The sequence below is a fragment of the Drosophila sechellia genome, chromosome 2L (genome assembly GCF_004382195.2).
Source record: "Drosophila sechellia strain sech25 chromosome 2L, ASM438219v1, whole genome shotgun sequence".
Lineage (NCBI taxonomy): Eukaryota > Metazoa > Arthropoda > Insecta > Diptera > Drosophilidae > Drosophila > Drosophila sechellia.
In genome coordinates this window covers 2,268,366-2,293,456 of record NC_045949.1, presented here as the reverse complement: position 1 = coordinate 2,293,456, position 25,091 = coordinate 2,268,366, and the positions used below count along the sequence as shown (strand labels likewise).

The window sequence follows — 25,091 nt, the reverse complement described above, 5'->3', positions numbered from 1 at the left end:
AAATAAATCAGGCACTGCCAGAAATTAAAGCATGTGACTGTGATTAAAGGTTTACCGCTGTCGGAGGAGGAGGAGCCAAACGAATGCCCCAATCGATGAATGATCCTGTGACTGAGCAACCAGATGCTTGATTGAATGTATCTCCCTGGCTACGTGAAAATGTGTGCAAATTGCCACCGAACGCGAAAAAGTAGAGCGAACAGGTGAGCAGGTGCAAATTTATGCACACACACGCAGCCGTTCGCTCAAAACCCGCTGATGAAGCAGTCCTATAAGAGGACCTGCTGCCCAGGAAAATTACGATAAAATATCAAGTGAGTGAGTGCAAAAAAACAGAACGAAAACTGTTGGGCAAAAAAATGGAGTAAAGCACAAACTGCATTGCTGCAATTTGAATGCATTTCGGAAAATATACTCTAACGAGTTGCATAACCAGTGAAATTTGTTCACATTTCGTAGATTGCAGATTTTTGTCCAAAAGTATGCAGCATTATTTAATATTTTCTAATGAAAATATTTCATATATTTCACTACTGATATTAGACTTTCTCTTAACATTATAGAGTATTCTACCATTCGTTCTGACCACATTTGAATGCATCCTTTATTATTTTTTCATTGTTGATTTGCTGCATTTGCATGAATGCGAAATGCGAAATTTCAATGGTGAATAGGCGCAGGAAGACCTTCTGCCACACCGCAGCATCCCCCTTCCCCTTCTTATTGTTTTCGCGCTGCCACGAAGCCAAGCGGGAAAAACCCCTACGCCCCATTTCCCTGCACTTTTCACTTGCTGCCTGCAATGATTGCATAAAGGCAAGGAGCCAAGGAGCAAAAGGACAAAGGCATGCCCACTGCTTTGTTATTGGATTGCGTTGGTGTGCGTTTGGGTTTGGGCACGCATGTGTGTGTGTGTGTTAGGAGAGCAAGGTTAAGCTGTTGGTGATTGCAGCTTGCGGAGAGGATTGCAGGCTCTTGGCTAAATGGAGATGCGTTTGCTAATGTCCTTATGCCAAGGATGATCTTGAATCTTGAAAATCAAGCAGCGAGAGAATCTTAAATGAACAGAACATATGACATTTATCCAGATTAATAATATGCTCAAAAATAATTGATAGTGCCAAAGTTTTTTGTAATAATTAAAACTAAATATGTACATTACTGTTATTGTTTAATTACAGCAGCTTTCGTAATTAGCCTGATTAAACCAGGCCAAAGCTGGTCGGATGTCAAAGGGATCTGAGTGAAAGTACAAGTGAAAGCCCGATCGCCGCCAACATTTTAGTTCTGCAAACCACTTTATCTCCAAAGTCATAGAAGTCGGCATAGTCATAGAAGGTGGTAAGTGAAATGAGCGAAAGGACGATTTATATATAGCATATACTATATATAATATATATATATATAATGTAATGTATATATATATAATGTATCCCGCAACCACTTCAAAAGGACATAAACAGAAAAATAACATAAATAGGCCAAAATGAGCGGCGAAAATACGCGCAGTGCAAAGGAAGCTCATAAAATTAATTAGAGCGCTGGCTGTCCCGCTCCCGCATTCCATTGCGGTCCCTTTCATTTGCATTCGGCGATTCTTTTTTTTTTTGGGGGTGGAGTGGGTTGGTTTGGTTTTGGCCAAGGTGAAAGCGCTCGAAAACTCAATGAGCGGTTAAATAATGCCCCGAGGCGACTGTCCATTTCCCGCTTTTCCGCCCACCTTTTCAGTGCTCCTTGCATGCGTTACTTTCGCTTTGTTTTGCGTTAGACTTCTATTCACAGGCTGCATTCATTTTGAAATTTCGCTGAATTTTTCAGCATTTTAACATATTTTTTTTTTGGGTCGCAGTTTCCCCTCAGTTTATAGCTTCATTTCCGACATTTCGCGTGCTTTTGGCAAAAAATCTATTTATTATATATGACGACTGGGTATAAATATATATTTTTTTGCGGCTGCCTTGGCAAAAACATGGTTCGCTTTTCTTTTTTATGCGCTGAAAATGTTATGCAATTTTTTGTTTGCTTTATTTACATGCGGTCTTGTCTTTTTTGTTCCGTGGGCCTGCGAGCAATTTGCAATGGAATCGCTTAGTTTCCTCGGAAAAATCGCTGCAAATGTGGGGGAGCAGAGCATAATTTTATTTGTTTTTGTGTTGATTTCATTTGCAGTGCTTATGCTTTGTGGGCCTTTGTTTGCCTGCGTTCCTTGCTCCGCTCTATTTATGCTAAATTAATGCAATTGTTTCGCTTGCAGACGATAAAAGTTGTTCTGCGATGGTTGCTAAGCGAAATGGTTAAACGGGGCGTATGAGCGATGCAATTGGAGGTGCAGCATTTATTCTCGATTTGTACAAAATAACTGGGCATTATCATAAAGTGTGATAAGCTTGGGCATGATTGTTTATTCAAATATGTTAATCTATTGCTATATTGTTACGTACCTATCTGAATATCATTAGGCACATGAAATATCTTTTTCAATTCTTCCTAGACTTTCTTTTGGTCTTGAGTTTGGTTTTCAAAATATTTATAGTAGAATTACTTTACATTGCTCTCAAGTCAAATCACTTTTTTTTCCAATCACCCACAAATTTTCATCTCCATTATTTCAATTTGAATGCACTCATCCAGACGGAAAACACATGTAGTCCATGTTGTGCCGGGTAAACTCAGTAATTTATTCCCAAGACTCTTTGGTCCAAAAGAGTCAGTGAATGGCTTCGGTCTGTTTTTAAATCCCCATTCCCCCGTCCCATTTATATCATTTGGCCACCTCCCTTGGCCTGATTGTTCAGCTGGCGTTCCACTCGTTGAACTCATCAGCAAAGTTCCAGAACAAATTTGCAGCAATTTGTATTTCGGTTTTAGTCTAGCTTTGATCCGACTACAAATAGGAATCTAGCACATATTACACCTATATGCGCTGGCTATAAATTTCACTAAATTTTATAAAGTCAACTTTGTGCAGCAAGGGGTGGCAAAAAAAGAAAAGAAAGTGCATGGACGGACACTAAGTGCTGCGCACACGTACCATACGTAAATGTGTTTATGTGTGCTCTCGTACACGAAGCCAAAGGATGAACATTAGATACATCCATGGTTGGACTTCCGTACTCAGATACTCAGGCTCCACACACACACACGCAGTGGCAAGTGGCAAGTTAAGCACCCAGCATTGACTACCACAATAGACAACATTAAAGTTGGTTTGCCAGCTTCGGCTTTCCCATTTTCCTCATTTTCCCATTTCCACTTTTCCACATTTTCCCCGTTCGCCCCGTCGGATTGCCGTCGTCTTAACGCCTTTGGAGATCTCTCAAAGCGTTTTTCTTGCTCCTCTCTGATCATCTTACTTAATCACATACCCTGTAGTTTAGGTATGATAACTACAAACTACAATGGAAATAAGATACATTATTTAATTAACAATGCCATAATACTTATGTTAAAACATTTTTCGGCTTAAGCATAGTATTTTATATACATCTTAAAAGGATTCAGTCAACCCGTACTATCTGCAACTCCTCGAGAGCATTTCTTCCTGCCGAATCAACACCATTTGAAGGGTATAAAAGGCTTCTGCACTTCAATGACTCCCTGTTTTCTTGCCGTTTTCTTTTTCTATATTATATTTGGATTTTCCCAGCCTTTCCCCAACTCACAGAGCGCGTTAAAAAGAAGAATAGACACATGTGAGCAAATGCCGGGGAAATAAGTAAAAACGAGCATTGTACGTTATATTTTTATTTCGCCCGGGCTCCGCGTGCCGCGTAAATTTTACAAATACGTTTGGGGCCAAACGGGAGTCCTGTGCGCGCGTCCTGGCAGGAATTCCTCTCTATTTGCTGGGGGATCTGTCTCAGGCTCTCGACCAAGTGCAAACCAAGCGAGACTGAGTTTTTTTATGTTGGCTTAATAAAAATACATTTCGCACGTGGAACGGTAGAGGGACTTCACCCACTCAACTGGCTTGCCACTCCACTTTGGTGTATAACCCTTCCCCAACCCCCCCCCCCCCCCCCCCCCGCATTTTCCATTTGTGGAAATACACTGCCAAAAAAATCTCAAAGTTACATGAGGATATTCTAAAACAGGAATTTACCATTTAGCTTCGTTTACATTATTTCGAAGTAGTTAAACTGAAATTTAAGTGCTTTTATGCTTACTATGCACTTAAAATCTCATTAGTTTTATAACTTTTATCCGCAGTATATTTCTGTACTTCGATTTGCGATTTTTGAATGTGAAATAAACTGCGTGAGAAATGTTCGAATGTCCACTGAAGTGAAATAACTTTTTTTATTGGCTCATAAAATATGAAAAGTTCCGATTGCACAATATTGTTTTCGGTGCACGCGGAGCGTTTTAGATTCGTGCATTTCAGCTGGATGCCTCTGGTCGCAAAAATAAACCGCATTCAGGCAGCTCGGCGGCACACACTCCTCTCCCCTCCTCCACCCACCGGAAAATGCCACCCACCTAGTGGAAGCATGGATAGATAGCTTGGGCACACTTACCAGAAAATCCTTCCGGACACGTACAATTGTAGTAGGCCACACCGTCCACACATGTCCCGCCGTTCTGGCAAGGACTCGACCAGCACTCGTCCCAATTCGTTTGGCACTGGATCCCTGTGTAGCCATCAATGCAGTAACACGAGTACGAGCTGTTGTTTTAGTTGTTTCCATCCGGGTGCGGTGGGTGTGCGGAACGGTGTGTCAATGATGCATCAAACGGTGGTAAAAAACAGCCGGATTGCAGCAACGCCAAAAGAAAACAGAGAAAACGCAGGTTTAGTGGCAGAACAAACCAAATGCTTTGGATAGAAATTGTTTCGGGAGGGCAGACACAGATACAGATACAAATACAGCTACGGATACAGATACAGCCGGACTATAATGGCAGTGGGCAGTAATTGAAGTGCAGATGGGCGGACACGTATAAATTCGCCGTCCCTCTGAGATATATATCTAGTTCAATTCGTAGTAATATATCTTTAAACAGAGTTAGTCAATCAAACATCTATATTTTATACCACCTAATACCTTGGAAAATTCCAATTTTGGCTCGTATCCTAATACTTTGCATATGCATATTTCACAATTATGAAAATGCAGCTGAGCTGGTGGCACTCGAGTCTCTCACTTGTGGTGGTCTGCACTCCAGTATTTTCCTGAATAAATTTCCCCGACTTTTTAGGCTCGGATCCCCTACATTCAGACATAATGCACTGCATGCCCTGCAGCCAAATCGGCGGCCAGTTGAGTGCTATAAACATTCAAAGAGCGCAACATTGGACTTGAGGAGTTGTGGAAATAAATATTTGGTAGACATTTGGGATTGGGTTTTCCATTTTCATTCCTATTCCTATTTCTATTTCCATTTCTATTTCTATTTTGGCCAAGCCGAGTTCGAATCGAAACGAAACGGAACGGAAATGCAAAGAGCGAAAAAAGTGTCAGGGGAACTGTGGCCGAGTGCTATCCGAGGAGCACTGCAAACATGGCAAACAGGAACTGCTGCCAGGTAACCGGCTTAATTAAAGAAGTTTCTTTGCCGTGTAAATGGGCCAGTGGGGCTGGGGTGGTAGGTAGCGTTGGCTTACTGTTGTCCTTTACAATGGATTACATTAGGATGCAGGAGGCAGCTGATGGCTCCCGGTGCACATGTCTGTTATGGTCTTTGCACGGCATAAGCACCCAGGTACACTCGCCTGTTGTTCCCGGCCCTTGTTTTCAGTTCACCAGTGAAGCACCAGCGAAGCCCCCGAGATTCGAGTCCGGCTGATTATGGGCTACGGTTGGACATTTTCACCCGGGAGACTGTTTGATTTGTTGTGCTCAGCCAGGAGCAATTGGGAAATGACTACGTAATGGCATTGGACTGGCTCCTAGCGGCCGGAATATCAGAGTGGCTGGCCATCAGGATATTGGACGCTCGATGGAGTGGGTATTTTTTTGTGACCTTGCGAGGCACTTACTCTATTTATAAATATATTGGAGGTAATCAATAATGTATTGCATACTAAATTTACCATTAGTCTGCGCCGAGTTCTAATCGAAAGACATAATTTCGAATTTTTCACATTTCGATTTTATCAGGACTAAATGAAGTGCACTATTAATGGCTTTGGCAATTTGCCAAGCAAATCATATCCTTCTGCTCATCTTGAATAGCCAACTTTTATTGGAGTGTGCAGAGCGAAGTCATAAAACGGTTAAGAGCCATCTTATCGCTCGAGTAAGCCAGGATAAACCAATAAAATATCAATGTTCTACGAAGCCAGTAAACTCCTCGCGATATTTCCCCCTCGACGCAGTCGACCCCAAACTTTGAGCTGGTCGAAAACTATTCAGTTAATCCGTTTAAATCTCATGGCATCGTGTTAAATTTAATTGCAGCTATAAATTTCGCCTGCCAGCATATAAACTTTCCCATCCATCCGCCTTGGCCAGCCTGAGTTTTTCCTCTCTTTTTGGTGGGTGGGGGGAGGGGAACTGCAGCGGGAAGCGATTTCAAGCTTCTGGTTTTCGCATTTCGCATTCGCATTTGACTTGCAGCTATCGTAAAAAATATCTTAACCGCATTTCCCGTCGGTGGTCGGGTGGTTCTGGTTCTGGATGCCTTCTGGGTGGGATTAGCGCTTGCATATATCGCGAAGTGAGCATAGGAAAATAAAATGGCAGTTACTTAGTCGTATAAATGGCGTCAAGGAGAAGGATTGCCTCGTCTTCAAACTTGTTTGTGCAATCGGTTTTGAGTTGCACATGCATACGTGTGTGTACGTCTGGGAAAACTCGGATGGTGGAATCTCTGACAGTTAAGCCTCAAAGTTTAGCCCACTGAATGGCTGAAAGTGCACCAATTTGGCGAGCTACTTAGATTTGAATTTGAGATGAAGTGCAGGGACTCTGGCGATATTTCCAACGGATTTGCATAGCTTTCTTATCGGAATTTGTTCAAGAAAAACGTTTTTCTGCCCAAGTTCATTTGAAAAATGTAACTAAGAGCGATTCGAATAACCGCAATATTCTTTAAACTTGATTATCTTTATGCATCACATTTAATTAAATTCCCCCAGCTGTGGGTGCCGCATTTTTAATAAAACTTGAAATATTATGCATATCTTGGCTATAAATTTTCTGCATTAAGAATGCACTTCGGTTGCTAGTCCAAGTTAATAATTTTCCAGCTGCTTGCAATTGAAACCCACTTAACCCTTTGGCCCGCCCCCACTGGCTTTTCCGCCCCCTTCCCTCGCCAACACACTTGCAGTGGCCGCAACTTAACCCCATTTAAACGGGCATGCATTAAAAAGTGTGAAGGATGTGAGGCCATTGGGTATGGGTATTCCTGCCGTGAAACAGGAGCAGAAATACAAGCGAAGGGAGGAGGACAGCTGTGGCAAATTCATTCCCCTGCTAAGTGGCGGCATCAACATCGAGGGTTCCGCATACGACCCGGGTTAATATGGAAAGGTACATATATCTGGGGTACTGAAACTGAAGCTGCATGCCCCCTCCTGATGTTCAAGTGGCACAAGTTTATTGCCACTCGAAATGTGTTGGACGGGTTTATTGGTAGGTCGCTGGCTGGCCGATAATCAGCAAAAAGTAAAACGGTTACAGAGTGCATTTACACATTTAGGGATGGTCGAAAAACCTGCCACCAGATATGTCGAATTTAACTAAGAGTATCTATCCAAATTGGTCTGCATCTGGTCGGGGTAATAATGTAATGTGTTGTTCTGATATTTTGTGAATAAAATATTAAGCCTCTTTAAATTGGCACAAGCTACTACCTTTCCCATCTCTAGTAATTGGTAAGAGGGCTTTGCACCTGAACTCACCTGTTTAGGCCATCGATGCACACGCCGAATACACAGGGATTGCTGAGGCAGGCGAATCCCGCCTGGCTGCTGCCCACGAGGATGGCCACGATCAGAGCGGGTAGCAGCAGACCCCTGGCTAATATCCTTAGTGTCGGAAGGAGAATGTTCGGGTTCGAGTTCTGGCTCCGTGTGGCTGTAACTGATTTTCTAGTGGTGCTGGTGCTGCTGCTGGCGATGGTGGCTGTTATCGTTGGTTTCTCTATTGTTGCTGTTGGCATCTTTAGCAGGTGGTTTCGTTGCATGTCCTTCGGGGCAAGGGTAACACTCAGCCCGGTGGTGGTGGCTCCGTTGGCTGTCAGAGGTGTGGCTGCCCTCAAAGCTGTGCCGGCCCCGTCCTCGGAGTCCTTCGAAGGCAACGTGGCACATGGGCGACCCATGTCGCGTCTAATTTGAGGCGATTCCGCCATCGTCTGCGTATCAAACTGATGCACGTTGCTCATACGCCCCGTGGCAGGGTGAATCTTATTTTGATTGATGCTATTGCGGCTGCTGCTGCTGCAGGGTCGCTTTCACTTGGGTGTCCTTGTTGCTGGTCTTCTATCTGCTTAAGTGCTTTATTAGTTCTCATTGTCTGCTCCACTGATTGTTTGCTGGCCCAGCGGTCCTTGAATGCAATCTGCGTCGCCTTCGCATCGCATCAGCATCCTGGCAGTCCTTGCAGTCCCCACAGTCCTCCGCAATTGGCCGGCATTCTTGTTTATGACCGCTTCTATCTGATATTTCCTGTTTTTCCTGCTGCTTATTTTCAGAGCTCTTCAGCGGTGTATTGTTGCTCTTCTGCTCGTTCACATTGTTGCTGCCATTTCAATTTGCAATCTGTAAAAAGTGCAGAGCGCAAGGAAATAGTGTAAGTATTCTGGGATAATATTTGCGGTCCTCAATTGTTTAAGCAGGGTGAATAGATTTGGTTTCGCTGCTCTAAAGTGGATATTACATGGTTTGGGTAACTTTCTGCTCTCACAATTGGTGATTTTTTGTCAACTAATCTGTGTAAAATTAAGCTGTGATTTACTGTAATTTCATTTCCTACATTAAAGAATTAATTAGGCAAATTTTCATTTGCGACTCAGCGGAGACTCATTTGTGATTTTAATTGATTTTATATACCGGCTTAATACTGCACTGATTGACAGGGTTTCTATTTGGGAAATAAACAAATTTTGACAAAGCCCAACCCTAATCCTCAAACAGCACATCACTTTGTGTGGCAGTCGAAACCCGTTTTACACATCTAATCCATAATGCCGCCATGTGGATTCCCATGCCATTTCGCTCCGTCCGATGGCCAGATGTACACTACATTTTCCCATTACCCATGTGTCAAAATAAACCCGACAACTTGTTTCGTATAGCGCACATGTGCTGCATGGATTTTGGTTAGTTTTGGGGCTTTAGGTACTTGGATGTTTAGATAGGCCAAGGGCGTACAGTCAACGAAATATTTGAAGAGAAAAATGCGCGACTCCATTTTATTAACTTAACTTACTGGTCAGTAAACATCTGACGAGCTGTTTTAAGACCGAGAAAGTAATTTCTTTTGCATGTACAATATGCATACTAATAACTTAGCAACGATTCCTTTCCCCACACTCGTCACAAAATAAATATTTGTTATGGCTCCTGCTGAATGTTTGCCAGAGTTAAAAAGCTAAAAAAAGACAGCTTTCGAGACCATCTCAAAGTAGTAACTCGCAACGTCAATTGCAGCAGAGGAGCGGACTTGTGCTATGGCAACGGATAACTGACCAGGACACTGGGACACGGGAGGAGGGATTCGGATTCAGTATCCGTACCAGGACTTGCAGCCAGGCGCCTCATAGCCCAACATAAATCCGACTTAACTTGGCCAACGGCCAGGCAACTGCCACAGTCTTTCATCATCGCTAAGGGGGTCGCAGAACCATCCGACCATATTGTTTGAATGGAGCACTATATGGCCAGCGTCAGTCTGAACGTTGGGATTATAGACGGCTAATACGAGAAGGAGCCCAAGTTTGGTGGCCATCTTTCCAGCTGGAAATTAGAGTCTTGCACAAATTGAAAGACGCAAACGTTAGCGTTGATTAACTTGCATAAACTTATCACATATCGTTAGGGTAGCTAAATAAAAACACATTGTGATAAGTATTCTTATTCGTATCATAGGACATGTCATTTTAGCATTTTAGTTGAAATCTCTGCCAGTGCAGGCACTTTTTCGTCGAGTGCACTTTCCGTTGTCAGGTTGACGCCAGGCAATAGATCCTGATGATGCTGATGAGGCTCGTGTTGCCATTGTTGCATCCATTTTCCCATCAGCAGCCTGCATTGTCAGGGGGCAGCAACGAGAACAGCAATAGGAATACCACTGGCTGGATGGGAAGAAAATAGGGGGCTTTCCGCAGGGGGTGCACGGATATCATCACATTGCTGATGACGGCAGGCGACGAGCGGCGGTGAATGAATTTAGCTTGTAAACACAGGCAGCATGAAATGCGCACGAACGGCTCAAACTGGCTGAGAGCCAAAAAGGGGGCAGGCACTGGGTGGGGAGGGCGTGTCAGCAGGAGCTGGAGAGGCAATCTCGAATTGCCGAAGAAGAAGCCTGAAGTCGTTCCAGTTACACAGAGAGATGGTCGAGTGCATCCGCCACTTTATACTCCATCGCTTTTCCTCTCCATTCAACAAGAGACAAACAAAATGTTGGTCATTTCAGGTTGACAAATCAGTTGGGAAATATAGCGAAATCCAAGGCTGATTGTACATCTCCTTTTAAAGGTAATCCAAGAAGTATAAGTAGTACTAAGTACGTTTGCAAAAATCGATAGCCTTGGTCATTAACTGATATTGTTACTTCAATAATTTCCTCTCCTAACGAATTATGCGTTTTCGGCAATCATTACGCAGGAAATGTCATTAAATTGGTCGCACCTGCATAGTCTAGAACCATTTTCCGCTGCGAAAATGTTAACTAGCGAAGGGAGGGCCATAAAACCAAAAACGTTTTCATTCGGCAAATTCTCGTCGTTCACCTGGATGAAAAAGCCAGGCCAAAACCCAGATCCACAGCCTAACGTTTCTGGTTTTATTGTTGCCACTGCTGTTGCTGCCGTTCCTGTTGCCTTTTTATGGCATTTGCAGCAACTGCAACTTTGTGGAACTCCCTGGGGGAGGGCCTTATGGGGCTTGGGGATCCGGGGGCTTTGCCATTAACGTGAGCCATTCGCCAACAACTGTGTGTGTTGACATAATGTTGCAGATTTGCAGGACGAGATGGAAGACATTGTCGCCTGTCCTTCAAGAATTTGATGACATTAATGAATGGGCCTTGTTAGGCAATGTGTAATCTGGTGGGGTAATTATAAACAGGTTTTCTACGGCCTCGTTAGGCGGTGATGAGGAGCGGAGTGGCAGGAATTTTTTTGGAAGGGGACTTTCTAAGATAAATGGGAAAATACTGATGGTGAAGGATAGCAATCTGAGTTATAGCTAGGATTTAGAGGGACATGTCTAGAATAAGTATTGGATATGAATTAATGATTATGATTTATTGTAATCATCATAAATCACTTTTCGAAAACATTTTCTTCACAACTTGCGCAATTATCACACATATTCCCTTAAGAAATTTCTACTAAATAGCTTTTACACAATTAGCTCCATGGCTAACTCGTTCAACTCAAACTATCCGTTTCTTTGAAATACTTTTCAAAAATTTCCTAGAGAGCTGTTGAGTTTATTTGCCATTCCTTAGACCAAAGAAATTTGCTCGCATAAATTTAATTAAATTGTGCACATTTTTTGTCGGCTTGTGTTGTGCAATTTATGCAAAGCGCTTTCGAGTAAACAAGTGCTGGCGTAAAAAGTTGAAAACGCTGAGACAACACAGGCTTTCTTTCATCCCCGCCCCTCACTCATATTGTTAATTAATTCTGACAAATATTGTGCAAATATTTGGAAAAACTCTGCAGCCAGAAGGAGCAGAGACCGTTTATAATAAGGCAGGCAATATGCCGAGCCATCGAGCCAGGATCTTCCGAAACACTTTGTGTCCTGTAATGTGGAGCGTGTGAAAATCGATGGCCAAAAATAAACAATACAACGGACGCACACGAACGCAGAGTTACACACATGTTAAAATAATTAACTTGTCTTTGACAAGACATATGAGTAAACACACACACACACACCACTCTCGCTCTCGCTCTCTGTTCATAAAACACGCCATGTGTGCACTGCACAAATACAATTACCTTTAAGTACCCCCCGCCCACCTGTACCCTCCCCCTCCCCCACCCTCTGTGCACCATCCCTTCTTCGCTCTGCAAACACGTGCTCGACCAGCTACCAGTTCCGTTTGCCTAATACGATTACATGCCCTTTTCCATCCACCCACCCACCTGAATAGCCCACCTGAAAAGCCCTGCCCCAAAAACAAGCTCACTCCACAGCGGGGAGAAGGTATTGAATGACACATAAATTTGTTGAATTTAATGTTTAATAACAAATAGAGTTCCATTTTCAGTAGTTAAACATATAATTTAATTTTTCTGGGAACTAAGCAGCCTTATAAATACTAACTTCTTAAAAAACTCATTATCTTTAGTCTCATATTTTGTAGAGTATCTAGACTGACATAGCAGTGTATAAACGTATTGTCTCTGGAAGGGGGTGTGTCTCAAGAGGGGGGCCTTCCCTAAAAGGGGCGTGACCAATCGGTTTAGCTCTTGTTGTTATTGCTGCTACGGGTCGTTATACCTAATTAATTGACTTAAATCAATTTCTGACTTTGAAGTATGCGTGAGTATTTCTCTGTCGCCGTCGCTGCTCGTGATGTACGGAAATGATTTTCATAACTCATACGCAGTGTGGGTCAAATGGGGTCTGAAATAGCTTGGCAAAAAAGGAAGTGGCGCACCATGTCTTAATAGGGAATGGTCGATAGAAATATAGCATAATGTCTGCGATAATTTTGCCCACGAACAGCTTGAAGTGTTTGGGTTTTTGGGGGGCAGGAGACATGGAAGAGGTCTCTATACACCCATTTGGGCAACGGCTCCTTTTTATCCTAGGAGAAGGATATGCCGTGCCTAGTGCATTATCTTTTGCTTCGCTTTTGCGTTGAGCCCTCTGGAAGGCGGATAACATGCGACATCCGCTGCCTAGGAAGTTCAAAGCCTTCGAGATATATGACTGCCATATCCTGGGCTGCATCTGCGTCAGCTCCAAGATTAAGTGTCAGCACGCGCTCCATTTTCGCACACAAAGGAGCAGCTCGTAGGATACGCGATACACGAAGATTGCGCATACGCCATGTGTTCGCCTTTCTTGACTTTGGCGCCTTTTTCGTCGCCTTCGTCCCGTCTGCTGACCTGCGACATTAACATCGTAGTGTGCTCTGCCAGCTTTCACTCGTTGTTTTCCAAATGTGTTTTAAAAATGTTTCGAATGCTGTCGTTGGCTTTCTCCGGTTTCCTTCCTTTTGTGTCCGCTCGTTCGGTCTGTGTAAACACTTTTCCCCTGACCACCAGCGGGAATACCCCTGGAATATTTATTAAAGCAATCTGTGCTGCCTGCAGATTTATTTAAGCGTATTTGTCTTGCAATTTATACACATCGCGTTGCATTTTTATTTGCCGCACTTTTGTTGCGAATTTGTTTCGCTCGATGGTCGATGGTATAAATTGAATCTGAATTGGTTATTTATACGTTTATCTGCGAACATTCCCTGGCTGAGGTGCAGTTGGTGGACACATTGGTTTGATTGCTGTAATTGTCCTTGGTGGTCCACGTTTGAGTTTTGAACAATTAATTCAATTGATTGGTTTTGGTCAGGGCTAACCACATTGTGTAGCTTAAGCTTGGTCAATTTGGCAGAAACAATAATTGGCCCAGATGATTAAGTGGTTCCCTTGAACTGCAATCCTTAAATCAAAAACCAATGCTCAAATATAGTCAAATTCTGGAGTCTCTCATCGGGGAAATGCCTTATTTTTCCGGTTTACTTTTCCTTCGTTTTCATTTTCACATTTCGTGCTTGGCTTTGGCTGCCATCAAAAATCAATATGAGCATGAAATATGCCCTGGCAATGCTCGTAAGCCCAAAATGTGGTCTTCTCTACTCGGCTAATCCTGTGCACTACTTTCGCTAGCCTGCCGCATGGGGAAAAGTGCTCCACTTCGAGGGGAGCTCCTTGCCCAGTCCCAACCAGAAAATCACGACGCCGCAAATGCAATAAAAGCGGGCAGCACACAAATGTAACATAAACAACACAAAGGGATTTCCAGGGGCGTGGCTTCGGGGGGCGTAGGCAGAAAGGCATCGGCATGGATACATCGATTATACAAGTGGCTGGAAACCAAGCCGAATTGTGGGCGGAGATAACTCCGATGGCTCCTTCTCAACACACACACACACACATGCACATGTGTGCCAAAGTCGGCGGAGCAAAAATGTTGCATACCGCCAGGCGCCCGAAACATTCTCAACATTTTTCGTAGTGGTAATAAAAGTTTTTATCGCTTTAAATGAAAATTTTTCGCTTCCGCAATGTGAATTTTCCTGCTTTCCTGCCCGCATTTCTCCGCTTTACTCGCACTGTATGTTTATTATTGCACTTGCCTGATGTTTCCGTTTTTGGTTTTCTCTTTATTTCGGGGCTTAACACTCGCATTTAGTGGGCGTGGCTCATTGGTGTCTGTGTCTTTGGCTACAATTGTAATTAAAATTGTGCAACTTAAGTGAATGCCTCGGCTATATATTTATGTGGGCGACTGTAATTGCATACACGTCTTCGTCGTCGGGGAGTAAAGTGTTTGCATTTGCAAATGAGCAGAAAATTAAGTTAATTTAAATGCAACTCGCTCACCCAGGCAGTTGCAAATTCGAGCTGGTACTGCAAATTCGTTCATATTTGCTTGAGTTTAATGGGAAATGCTAATTTTCATGTATTCCGCTTATGCTAGGCAAAAGATTTTGAATCTAAATTATCCGCAGGAGAACAAAATTAGAAATTGTATCTTTAAGATTTTGTTAGCTTTTCCATGAGCTTTCCCTTGTGTGTGTGTTACTTCAAAATAATCAGCCTTGAATCTAGCCGTTCGCATTAATTGCTTAAAACTTTCATTTGACTCTTAATCAATAAGGCCTTGAAATGATTGCCAATTAGCTTTTTGTCCCGCCAATATCACGTCGCAGCAATTAAATTAGTAGATGAAAATCGTTTTCCTTTTGTCTTTGGCGAAGTCAAAGCGTTTAACTTTGTAGCAGCGAAGGGAGCATAAAAATGAAACCCGCTCAAAGGAATTTTTCGCTGGCAAGTCGACGCGATGCGAGGCAAGTTAATTAACCATGGAAGCTCGGTTGCGAGAGTGAGAGAGCCGGAAAAAGTGGGGGAAATCTGGGGGAGGAGAGGGGCTGGGAAAGCGGGGAAAACCACCAAACTGTGCTGCTGCTGGCAATGTTGTCGGTGGTGTTTTCGGTGGCGAATGGCGGTCGCTGTCGGCAGCTGACCAAATGAAGAGCTGGTGACCAAGTCGCAGGGACGCCTTTTGTGCGGCTTGTTAGGTTCTGCAGTGACAAGTTGGCGGTGGAAAGTGGAAATTGGGCGGGCAAGTCGGGAAATGGGGAAATGGCGGGCGGGGAAAATCGAACAATGTCCTGGACAATCGTTTGCGGTTTGAATGGCATTTCCACTGAAGGTTTCTGTCCAATCCCCCTACCAATCTGCGAATGCCTTTCGCTTTGATTCTTTGGGCTGCCACCGAAATGCGTTTTAATCAATGGCCGACTTTGCGGCGGAAGTGTGCGGTAATTTATTGGCCACGTATTTAATATTTATAGCTGCAACTCGCTCGCGCTAATATTAAATTCATGAGCTGCTATAAAATAGATTTGCTTCCATTGTGGCAAAATTACACCATTAATATGTGCTTTGTATGGCACTTTGCTAAATTAAATTGTAATTGCAGAGAAATTTACTAGATTTTCTCCTGACCATAATTTTCCCCTCAAAAGCCATTGCATCTTTTGGCTTAGCAAACCTTTTCACACCTCGGAGAGTGTAATCCCGGCCAGAGTTGTGTTCATGCATTCCTCAACTGCGGCAAAGTCTTGCCATTTGGCTGCGGAGATTTCCTTGACTTATGGCCCATCGTACCCCCGCTGGCAGTTGGCCATTTGCGGGCACAGCCACATGGCTAAGATGTCAGGTCGCCGCGCAGTGAAAAGCGTTGGCCATTTCCACTGAAAAGCGGGGCTTCCCAGCCATTGACTCACACACACACAGACACACAGAGGGTAAAATGGGAAATGGAGACAGGGGCGGGGAGAGTGGAAAAGCTGGAGAGGGGGCGCGTCAATGTCCCTCGTGTAACTTTTCATTTCGCTGAGTTCTTAATTAAATTATGAATTATGCACAGTTAGTTAAATAGACGAAAGCTCGTCCGTCCGTCGCGTTTTTGCAGTTTTCGCTGCCTTATTTATTTCTGTTTCGTTCTTTAAGATTTAGCAGAGCTTACATTGAAGACGGATTTACCAGCAGGCAGGGGAATATGTATAATATATACATACTTGCAAAAAGGTAAACACAGCTTTTTTACATTTTAGCTTTATGTGTTTGTTTGCCTCGTAAATGGCATTACTAACCCAAATACTTTGTTATTGGCGGTGTCTGTGTGAGGGGCATAAATAAGTCGCTTATTTATTGCACGTACGTAGGGAAAACGCCACCATACACGACCTTAAATGGGCACAAAGTGAAAGTGTCTGCGCTTTTCCCCGCTTTAACCTCTCGCATCGAGTTTACTTCTTCGACGCAAAGAATCGGAAAATCCTCTGCACTTTTATTCACACCCTGGTATTTGAGATTTTAGACTTGGCGCATAAAAGTGAGTAATAAAATTGCATGAATCTGTCCTTATTTATGACCACAACGTGTACAAATATTAATGGCGGAAAAGTGCGAAAAAGGTGCCAGTTGTGTTTAGTTTAGTTCTTCCCTGACCTCATTTTTAGACATTAACGACTGGAAACTTTCAGTTAGCCGATGAATTAATTATGATTAAATGATGTACCGTCGCTAAGCCGTAAATAAACAATCCTTGCGTTCCGAACCCGAAAATCAAGCAAATATTTACTCGAAAGTTACCCTGCCACTTCTTCAGTTTCCCTTGAGCAAACAATTTGCCAACTAAACTCGAAGCTTTGGTCCTTTCGCCCTTTCGCCCACTGAAAACGAGAAGAAATTAGGAATTTAAATTTTGCGTGATTTAAGCACCAGATGCGACGCCCAAAGGTGAACAACAATGCAGCCGATGGAAAACTCGCCAAGTGCTCAGCATTGGCATGCTCGTGCTGCACTGAGAAAAATATGACACAAGTTATTCGTGCCATAAATGGGTGTGCTACTAAGAAGAATTTCAAGACCCACTTAAGCTGATTCTGTACTTGGATTTTCAAGAACAAAGTACTAATGTTCGGGAGCAGTAGCACCATTAATTTTTCTCTGTGCATCAGCATAAGTGCATCAGCATAGGTGTGTGTGTCTCCCGGTGTTTTTCGGATGTGCCACCAACTTCAAAATAAGTATGTATTATTCTATGCCGCAATAGCAACAACGTTCAGCAACAACAACCAGTAACAACAACGACCAGCAACAACAACTGTGCGTTGTTCACTGCGGAAGCGGAAACTTCAAAGCGCAAACACTTGGCTTTATGAAGCTGTCGAGGGGCTGAAGGGGGAAATCCTTCCGAAGTGGCGGAAACCAAGGGAGAGGGAGCGCGGGCAAATGGAGGTGAGGTAACAACAGCATGCGGCACCAGAAGCACACCTTCAGCCAGAGGCGCAACAAAAAGGGGCTGATGGTTTTCCATCTCATACTCAAAAGTATCTAGAAAATAATTATAACTTTAAAGTGTAGTATGGCCACACTATATAGAGGTTAAGCCATCGAATGGTGTCTTATTGCATTATTTCGTGAGCTGTCACAATTAGTGCGACCGGAAATGAGTGTGTGTGTGTGAGTCCCGTGTCTTCTGAATTAATTCACGCATTGCGGCGAACTTTGAGTTTCTCTTTGGCGCCAAAGGAAGCCTCGCCTGCAAAGTTGTCAACTCGGATTATTTCATTTGGACAGCCCTTCAGCATTTTCAACTTTGTCGTTATTGTCGCCGTTTTGTTATTAATTTACTGAACACTTGTTGTAGCCGCTGCTGTTGCTGGAATTGTTGTTTCTTATTGTTCCAAATGTAATTTATATCCTGCGTCACCAGCTGCGGGCCAAACAAAACAAAAGAATTCCGGAAAAAGGACGTGAAGGACCAAGAAAAAAGGGGAAAGCGCAGGACAATGAAATTTTGAGCAATTTCTACTGTCAGTTGCTGCCGTTAAATTTACTTACTGGCAGGTACTGGCAACTGCTTTTCCACTCGCACTTAATTATTCACCTGCTTTTCAAGAGAAGAACTTAACAAATACGCTCGTTTGGAACGTTAAGTTAAGTTTTTTTAGGCAAAGTTCTAAATTTAAACGTATATGTATGAAATTACTTTTCTTCGTGATGTATTTGATTTCGGGACAATCTGAACAATTTTCACCTCTTTTCTTTGACTGCGTTGAGTGAAAGGACTTCGGCAAAAAAAGCGTTCTATTTGCAAATTTTTTTCCTTCTCCATTTTTAAAAAATACCTTATGGCATGAAATACCCTATTCCTTACTTTTGTATGCCTCGCAAAATGCGTAAACTTAACTTGATTTCAGGCAATTTTTACGTACTTTCTGTTGCTGTGCCTTTCTATGTTTTTTTGGCCAAACAATTCCTTTTGAAGGTCCTGGCCAAGTGCTTTGCCAAAAAAAGAAAAAAAAAAAATCGGGACGAGGATGCAAGTTGTAATTTCATTTCTCGCAACTCTTTGAGATTTTCCCGGAAATTTTTTCCATGTGTGTTGGGGGCGTGTTTAATTCAAGTTGGCAAACAACATAGAGATAAAGTTTGCTTGGATTTCACTGAAGTTGTTGCTGTTATGGCCCATTTTTCTCCCCACCTCTGGTTACTTTCCTTTTGAGTCTCCCAAGGCCTGTTGTCGTTTCCTTTATTGCATTTGTTATCCTGCTTGTTACCCACGATTTTTTTCGAGGCTTTTAAGCGAATTCCACAATTTATTTCATCCATTTTACTTGGCCAGCTTATTTTGCTTATTCATGAGCCAAAGTAAAAACAATTTAACTTTTTGCTCATCAGTAAAGCAAATTTAATTTGTTTGAATATCACTTTGGCAAAACATTGAATATTTATCTTTGATTTAGATTATAATCCTTTTTAATATTGGCAATTTCCACGCAGATTGCAGTTAATACCAATTCAAATTTAAATTCTCTGTTAGGTTATACTAATTACATATTTTCTTGGCAAAACTTTCAAATAACTTTGAGAATTAGTTTTGCAGGCATTTAACTTTAAAGAGACTGAAACTTGTTGAGGAAGTGAAGTTTCGAAAAGGTCATTCTGCAAGTTTTCATGCTCAAAGGACATTGAATATTTATGAAGGAAAACCGAGAGCCCCACATTTATGTACATATTATATGTATAAAACACCTCACAAGCACATTTATTAACTACTATTTATTTATTAATTGCCACCGATAAAATTTAAATGCCTATTTTTCTTAGTCTTAGGCTACCCTTTTCAAAAAATTATCTACTAAATCTGTCACAGAAGTTTTCGTGAATAGTGGCTCTCTTACTATTTTGGCAAGATTGCCAAGTAAACATTTGAATTTTGAACAAGTGCCACGCCCACTAATTGGGTCAAGAGGGCCGAAACGGAAGAGTTGGAATAAATTACATCCTTTCGGCCATTCCTGCTTTTTTGCGGAACGTCAACTCTTCGTTCTGGCGTATCTTTTTTTCGATCTTGAAATGCGGCATTCGGCAAAAGAATGGCGGTTGCCAAGGCAGTTAAGAGGCTTAAATTCTGGCATTTGGGGCTATCAAATATGAGTTTCGTTAGCCGCCACACTTATCAGTTAGCCAAATTTTCGGCTTCGCTGTCATAATGTTGATTGCCACATACCAAGTCAGTTTATGGTCATTATCCCAAGTGTGGAGCGGGGGACTCCCCTGTTTTTCCGTTCGCTTGCTGTGTGTTCCTTCGGCTAGTTTTGTTGTTTTTGGTCACGTCATCGATTAGCAATGTGTTGCCATGGCATCTTCCACTTTACAGCAGCACAACACAAACACCCAGGGAACGGGGGCGGAAAACCACAAAAACTAACACGACTAACTCCCTTGAAAATCCGTAAAAGTCCTGACCGCAAGAGTTGTAAACAAGCAAAATCCGTTCGTTATTTGATTTTTTGTTCTATGTTTTTTAAATCCTGCCTTGGCCAGGACGGTGTATCCTGCGTTTTTACACGAAAATGCGCACACACAGTTTTTCTCTGTTTTTCACACCGTTGCACTTGTGTCGATGGTAATGATGGACTTTTTCAACTGATGGCTCCCGACTAACTGAGCTGATCCTTGAGGGACTGCGACTGGAACACGACCGTCTGCTCGCACGGCTCGCCGTCAACTGGTTCGCCTCGAGCTTCCTTAGAGCCGTCGTTCCCGAAAAGCCGAGTCCGCAGAACCGAGCCGGGAAATTCCGTTGTGAGTTGTGCATTTTCCACCTACGATGACAGAATTTCCCTGGCTCTCTTCAGCCAGCGCTTTTGCTCTCTTTCTTGTTTTGGGCCATTTGGTGGCGTTCAGTTTTCCGATTTTTCCTTTGTCCAGGTGGTGGGTTCGCATTTCGCCGGTTTGTTTACGTTTTTGTGTGTTGGCCCGCTTTTTTTCAAGCCGGCTTTCTTTGCTGGCCAACATATGACTGCTCCTTTCGGGGTGGCTCTCCTACGAAACGAACTTAATTGATTGAGGAGCTTTACTTTGGTTAGAGGGTGCGGTTTTGGTAAGTCAAAATATTCCAAACACGCTAACAAGGGTTGGTAATCAGTTTCTTTGTCGAGGGAGGCTTTAATGTATTCAATCTAACGAATTGAAGTTCTACACTGTTTTTGTTATTAGGTTATTTTTTTATAAATTTAATGCGCTTGTTTTTCACCTATTTCAACATTAATTTACAGGTACAGTGCCCCTAAAATCGAAAAGTTCTTAGATACACTGTACCCAAGACCAGCTGTAATAATGATGACAAATATGGCAAAGGCTCCAACTCCTTGTTAGTCCTCACCATGACCCCTTACCTTTGCCCTTTCAACCACAGAAACTGAATGTGCCAGGCAAACCGCTTTTGGTCGCAACTTCGTCTGGTTTCGGCTTATTTACAACAATTTTTCGTTACGTTTCGTTTCAGGCCTGGCCAAAAGCCACAAGAACCAAAGGCAGCTGGCCACGGAGACGAGGAGAGTGGCACAATAGACAAAGTGTATCAATTATAATACGGGCACAAGGCGAAGGATCCCCAGCCGGGGACCAAAGGAAGGGGAACCGGGGTCCAGTAGCCCAGGAGCCGAAAAGCAGGATACCGGAGTTGGAGCTAACACAAAGAGAAAAGGAACGAGAGGTATTACCGTTCTTTGTTTTTATATAAAATGGTGCAGTGTACTTTCCTCTTTTATAATAGTGTAAACAATCTTATATAAAATAATTTGTGAAAAAATTGTAGTTTTCATGTAGTTAGCAGGGATACGAAGACTTGAAATGAACTTTAACTGAGTGAATGACTTCTAAACAATGCGAATGCTTTATTTTGATATCCTTTTTTGCAACTGTAGAGGCAACCACACTCGCAGAGCCATGTTGGCTACGACAAGTACAACCACAATTACCTCGGATCCGGGCATCCTCTGTTTTCATCACTGCAACGTGAAAGTTTTCTGCTTCACTTTGCCGCACACTTGTCCCCATTGCAATGCCCCGCTGGACGCGGTTGTGGATGCGGATGCGGACGGGGATGTCGATGGGGATGCGGAGCCGCAACTAGACAGGGCCGGGCCACGCCTCCTCCTCCTGCCCTTCCGCCTGCCATATCCTTTTGTGCGGGCCACGCAGCATCCGTGCGCCATTGTCCTGCGTCCCTCCGCCGGCGATTTCCTCAAGTGAGTATGGTGCAACCCTTCTAAAAACCCATTCGGTGCAGCTGGTGACATTCAAGTCCACCAGCAAATCAACGAAATGTTTTTATTAGTTTCAATGTGCATTTGAAACGGGAGTGGTGCACTATCGAAATCATTTACACACCCATTTTGTATAAAGTATGAATTGAGGCTTCAGTTTTCAAAGGCCATGTTCTATAGTTTATACGAAATTTAAAAAAATTCAAATTTTAATTGCCAAGCCATCGAATCAGACTATTCCAAGCGGTTTGCCAACGTTTTTGTAAACCATATCTAAAATTCGTAACGAACAAATTTGTGCAATGTCTGTGGGAGATATTTTTTGGTTTTGGCTCCGCTTGGAGTATCTTTTATGGCTGGAATATATTTTTGATGCGCTGTGTTTCCGCAGCGATTACAGCAACGCCACCGATTTGCATATCGCAGTGACCACATCCGGCGGCGACATCGTGGAGTTCGATCGCTTTGGCCTGCGCCGCCATCGGCGGGACGATAATCCTCCGGAGTGGCGGCAGTCGCTTATGGTGGGCGATGTGCCGGAGCCGTGGCACGACTTTTGGGACGAGGTCCTGCAGCAGGTGAGTGCAGAATCCGCAATTAAAGGGTGCCTCGATTTGTAGCTAGTGAAAAATGTTTATCTCAGTTTTTGTTTGAAATGTATGTATACAAATAGAGCGAATGAGAATAGATATGGCCACTTGCCAGACTGTATTCTGTACTTTGACAAATCCATTCACCCTGTTGAGAATCAATGCAAATCCCAAACCACTCATCGTTCCTTTGGTCCATTTGCATTCACAGATCTGCGCCCAATCGGTGCGCTGGTCCATCGCCAGTTATGCGGAGGAGAGCCACAACTGTTACGCCTTCGTCCTGGCCTTCCTGCAGGCTCTCGGTCACGCCCACCTGAGCGAGGCCGCCCGCAGCAAGACCGCCTTCTGCGAGCAGTGCATTGTTCCAAGGACGACGACAGCGGGCAAGTACATCTCGCTGTATCGCAAAATCCGCAGGAGCGGCATCTACGTCCATCGCCAGCAGCCCAAAAACCGCAGTAAGCCAACATCCTCAACTCCTCCAAGTTCCTACCCCTCGGACTCGTGCGATGGCCTTGGCAGCAGAAAAAAGGTCTCAAAAAAAGGATACTCCAGCAGCAGTATTACAGGACTTGCCACCCGCCCGCGGCCCACGCTCTGCACCATCGAAGAGTAATTAATCGATTAGATAGAAATTGTGTTTGCAACTTTGCGAAGACTTCATCGTAGTTAAGTTTAATAAATTGATAACAACAAGTTTTACATTACAAATCTTTTAAAAAGGCAAATGGAGAGTACAAATGGTCCAAAGTCCTTCGTTTGAAGTTCATGTACATCTTTGGAATGATACTAGCATATATTTACACCTTTATACATCTATTGCATTGGGGGTGCGACATTCTCCCTAAACAAGTTGTTGTAGTTGCCAGGGGGATTGTAGTTGCACACCACATAGATGGTACTGCCACTGACGGAAGTGTTTAGTCAAAGACTTAATTATTAGCCTTAGATCTTACCTCTTCGCAAAACCCACGCCCAGCTCGGTGGAGCTCTTCCAGACCACCTGAGTGAAATGGCCGGTGTTACCTTGAAACGACGGATGATTCCAATTGTAGTGTCGAATCTCTTCGTACCAGGATCTGACGGCGTCGGCGCCTTTCAGATTTCCCCCGGAGGCCATGTAAATGTTCTCACCATATCCACTGTTCTGGCGATGTTCCATGCGATTTCTGGACAGCAAATACTATACTAGCGATTTAATGGGGTTTCAATTAGTTGATGATCTGGAGAGTACTCACATTGGCCCACTCCGTGGCCAATTGATTCAGTTTGGGACTCAAAGTCAAGGGTTGAGCCCCATGCTTCGCCCGATATGAATTGTGGGCTTGAAGAACTTCTTGCTCAAACTGAGATTTGCAATTCAAATAATAAAAACAAGGATATATAAAACTTGTAGTATTTAATCTAAGGAGCTAAATGATAAATCTCTGCTTTCCGCCTTACTTGTTGAACGCTCATTATGCCGCTTAATATTAACCTTTTTTACTTTAGTTAATATTAATTTAATTTTTGAAGTACTTTCGCTGGCACTTGTTTTCGGAAACTGATGTCGTTTGCGGATCGGCAACCCTTTTTATTTTTATTTTCTTATCAGCTTACCGGAGCTTTGCAAACACTCTATTCAGTTGTGTTTTCACAAATGCTGACTAATCTACGTGCTGCCAGCAAAAGCGGATATTTAATAGGCCTCTAATAAACCGACCAAATACTAGTTCTAACTGGGTAAGATAAAAGTAAAGATGGCAGTTTCAATTGGGTTATTGGGGTATATAATAAAAAATAAAAGAATATGATCTATCTTATGATGATTAAGATGGCGGGGTCTCAATGCTCATCGTCCCTTATCTCTGCAAAGCTATATATAAATACTGCATTTAACAAGAAATGAATAATTATTAATTGGTCTATAACCGATAAGAATTTAACGTATTTTAATGTTAAAATAATATTAGCTCTGAGCAAAATCATCATGGTAACACCTATAATCGGATTTTTCAAATAGATTTTAAATGGAGTTTTCTTGACGGCTCACGGCGAACCGATTCAGGACCCCGGAGTAGGCTGCCTCGTCCAGATTTCATATCCCCGGCTCGGATTTTGTGGCTGCCACTAGCGCCTGCCTCATTAATGAACGCAATATCCCAGACAGGAGCAAGTGACAGGACAGGAAACGGAAACGAGGACGAAGACGAGGGCACGAACGGGACTCTTGGTTATGCAAAACTGTCATCAATCGGGAAAATGTAATTACATTCTCGTTGATGACGTTGATGAGCAGCCACGGACTGAGGCTCAGTCTCAGCTCCAGCTCCAGCTTCAGCTTCAGTCTCAGCCCCCCAGTCGACATTTCATCTTGGATAGAGCGCAATACGTGCATATAAATTGTATAATGTCGCATCGGCCAACTTTGGCGACACGTAATTTCGAAGCAAATAAGTTTTCCCCACCCCTCCCGATGCCGAGCGTCGTGGCAAAGTTTCACTACCTGCGAACTTGCCACCTTTCACTC

The 25,091-nt window shown here is 43.1% G+C and overlaps 3 protein-coding genes across 7 annotated transcripts in view; 1 reads left to right on the top strand and 2 right to left on the bottom strand.

Moving 5' to 3' along the window:
- LOC6613084 (protein eyes shut) overlaps nucleotides 1-8,651 on the bottom strand; it is a 35,199-nt gene extending 26,548 nt beyond the window's left edge. For both annotated transcript variants that reach the window (XM_002037531.2, XM_032717075.1), the window contains exons 1-2: nucleotides 7,850-8,651; nucleotides 4,518-4,666 (exon numbers count right to left, since the gene is read on the bottom strand). In XM_002037531.2, coding sequence (XP_002037567.2) covers nucleotides 4,518-4,666; nucleotides 7,850-8,331 — 631 coding nt within the window. In that variant the 5' untranslated portion in view covers nucleotides 8,332-8,651. The remainder of the gene's footprint in view (nucleotides 1-4,517; nucleotides 4,667-7,849) is intronic.
- Nucleotides 1-23,284, top strand: part of LOC6613083 (MKRN2 opposite strand protein) — a 48,342-nt gene extending 25,058 nt beyond the window's left edge. The window contains exons 2-6 of one of the 4 annotated variants that reach the window (XM_032717153.1): nucleotides 1,185-1,341; nucleotides 21,227-21,436; nucleotides 21,648-21,971; nucleotides 22,381-22,567; nucleotides 22,791-23,284. In XM_032717153.1, the coding sequence (XP_032573044.1) occupies nucleotides 21,670-21,971; nucleotides 22,381-22,567; nucleotides 22,791-23,198 (897 nt within the window). In that variant the 5' untranslated portion in view covers nucleotides 1,185-1,341; nucleotides 21,227-21,436; nucleotides 21,648-21,669 and the 3' untranslated portion in view covers nucleotides 23,199-23,284. Of the gene's footprint in view, nucleotides 1-1,181; nucleotides 1,342-8,650; nucleotides 8,739-21,226; nucleotides 21,437-21,647; nucleotides 21,972-22,380; nucleotides 22,568-22,790 lie in introns of those variants that run through there. The other 3 variants (XM_032717145.1, XM_032717148.1, XM_032717157.1) reach the window with 3 other exon arrangements.
- Nucleotides 23,218-24,136, bottom strand: LOC6613082 (Golgi-associated plant pathogenesis-related protein 1). Its single transcript, XM_002037529.2, has 4 exons — nucleotides 24,026-24,136; nucleotides 23,821-23,928; nucleotides 23,539-23,765; nucleotides 23,218-23,489 (listed from the first exon to the last, which is right to left on the bottom strand). The coding sequence occupies exons 1-4, from the start codon at nucleotides 24,038-24,040 to the stop codon at nucleotides 23,399-23,401; spliced, it is 441 nt and encodes a 146-aa protein (XP_002037565.1). The 5' UTR covers nucleotides 24,041-24,136; the 3' UTR covers nucleotides 23,218-23,398.
- Nucleotides 24,137-25,091: the final 955 nt, after the last annotated feature.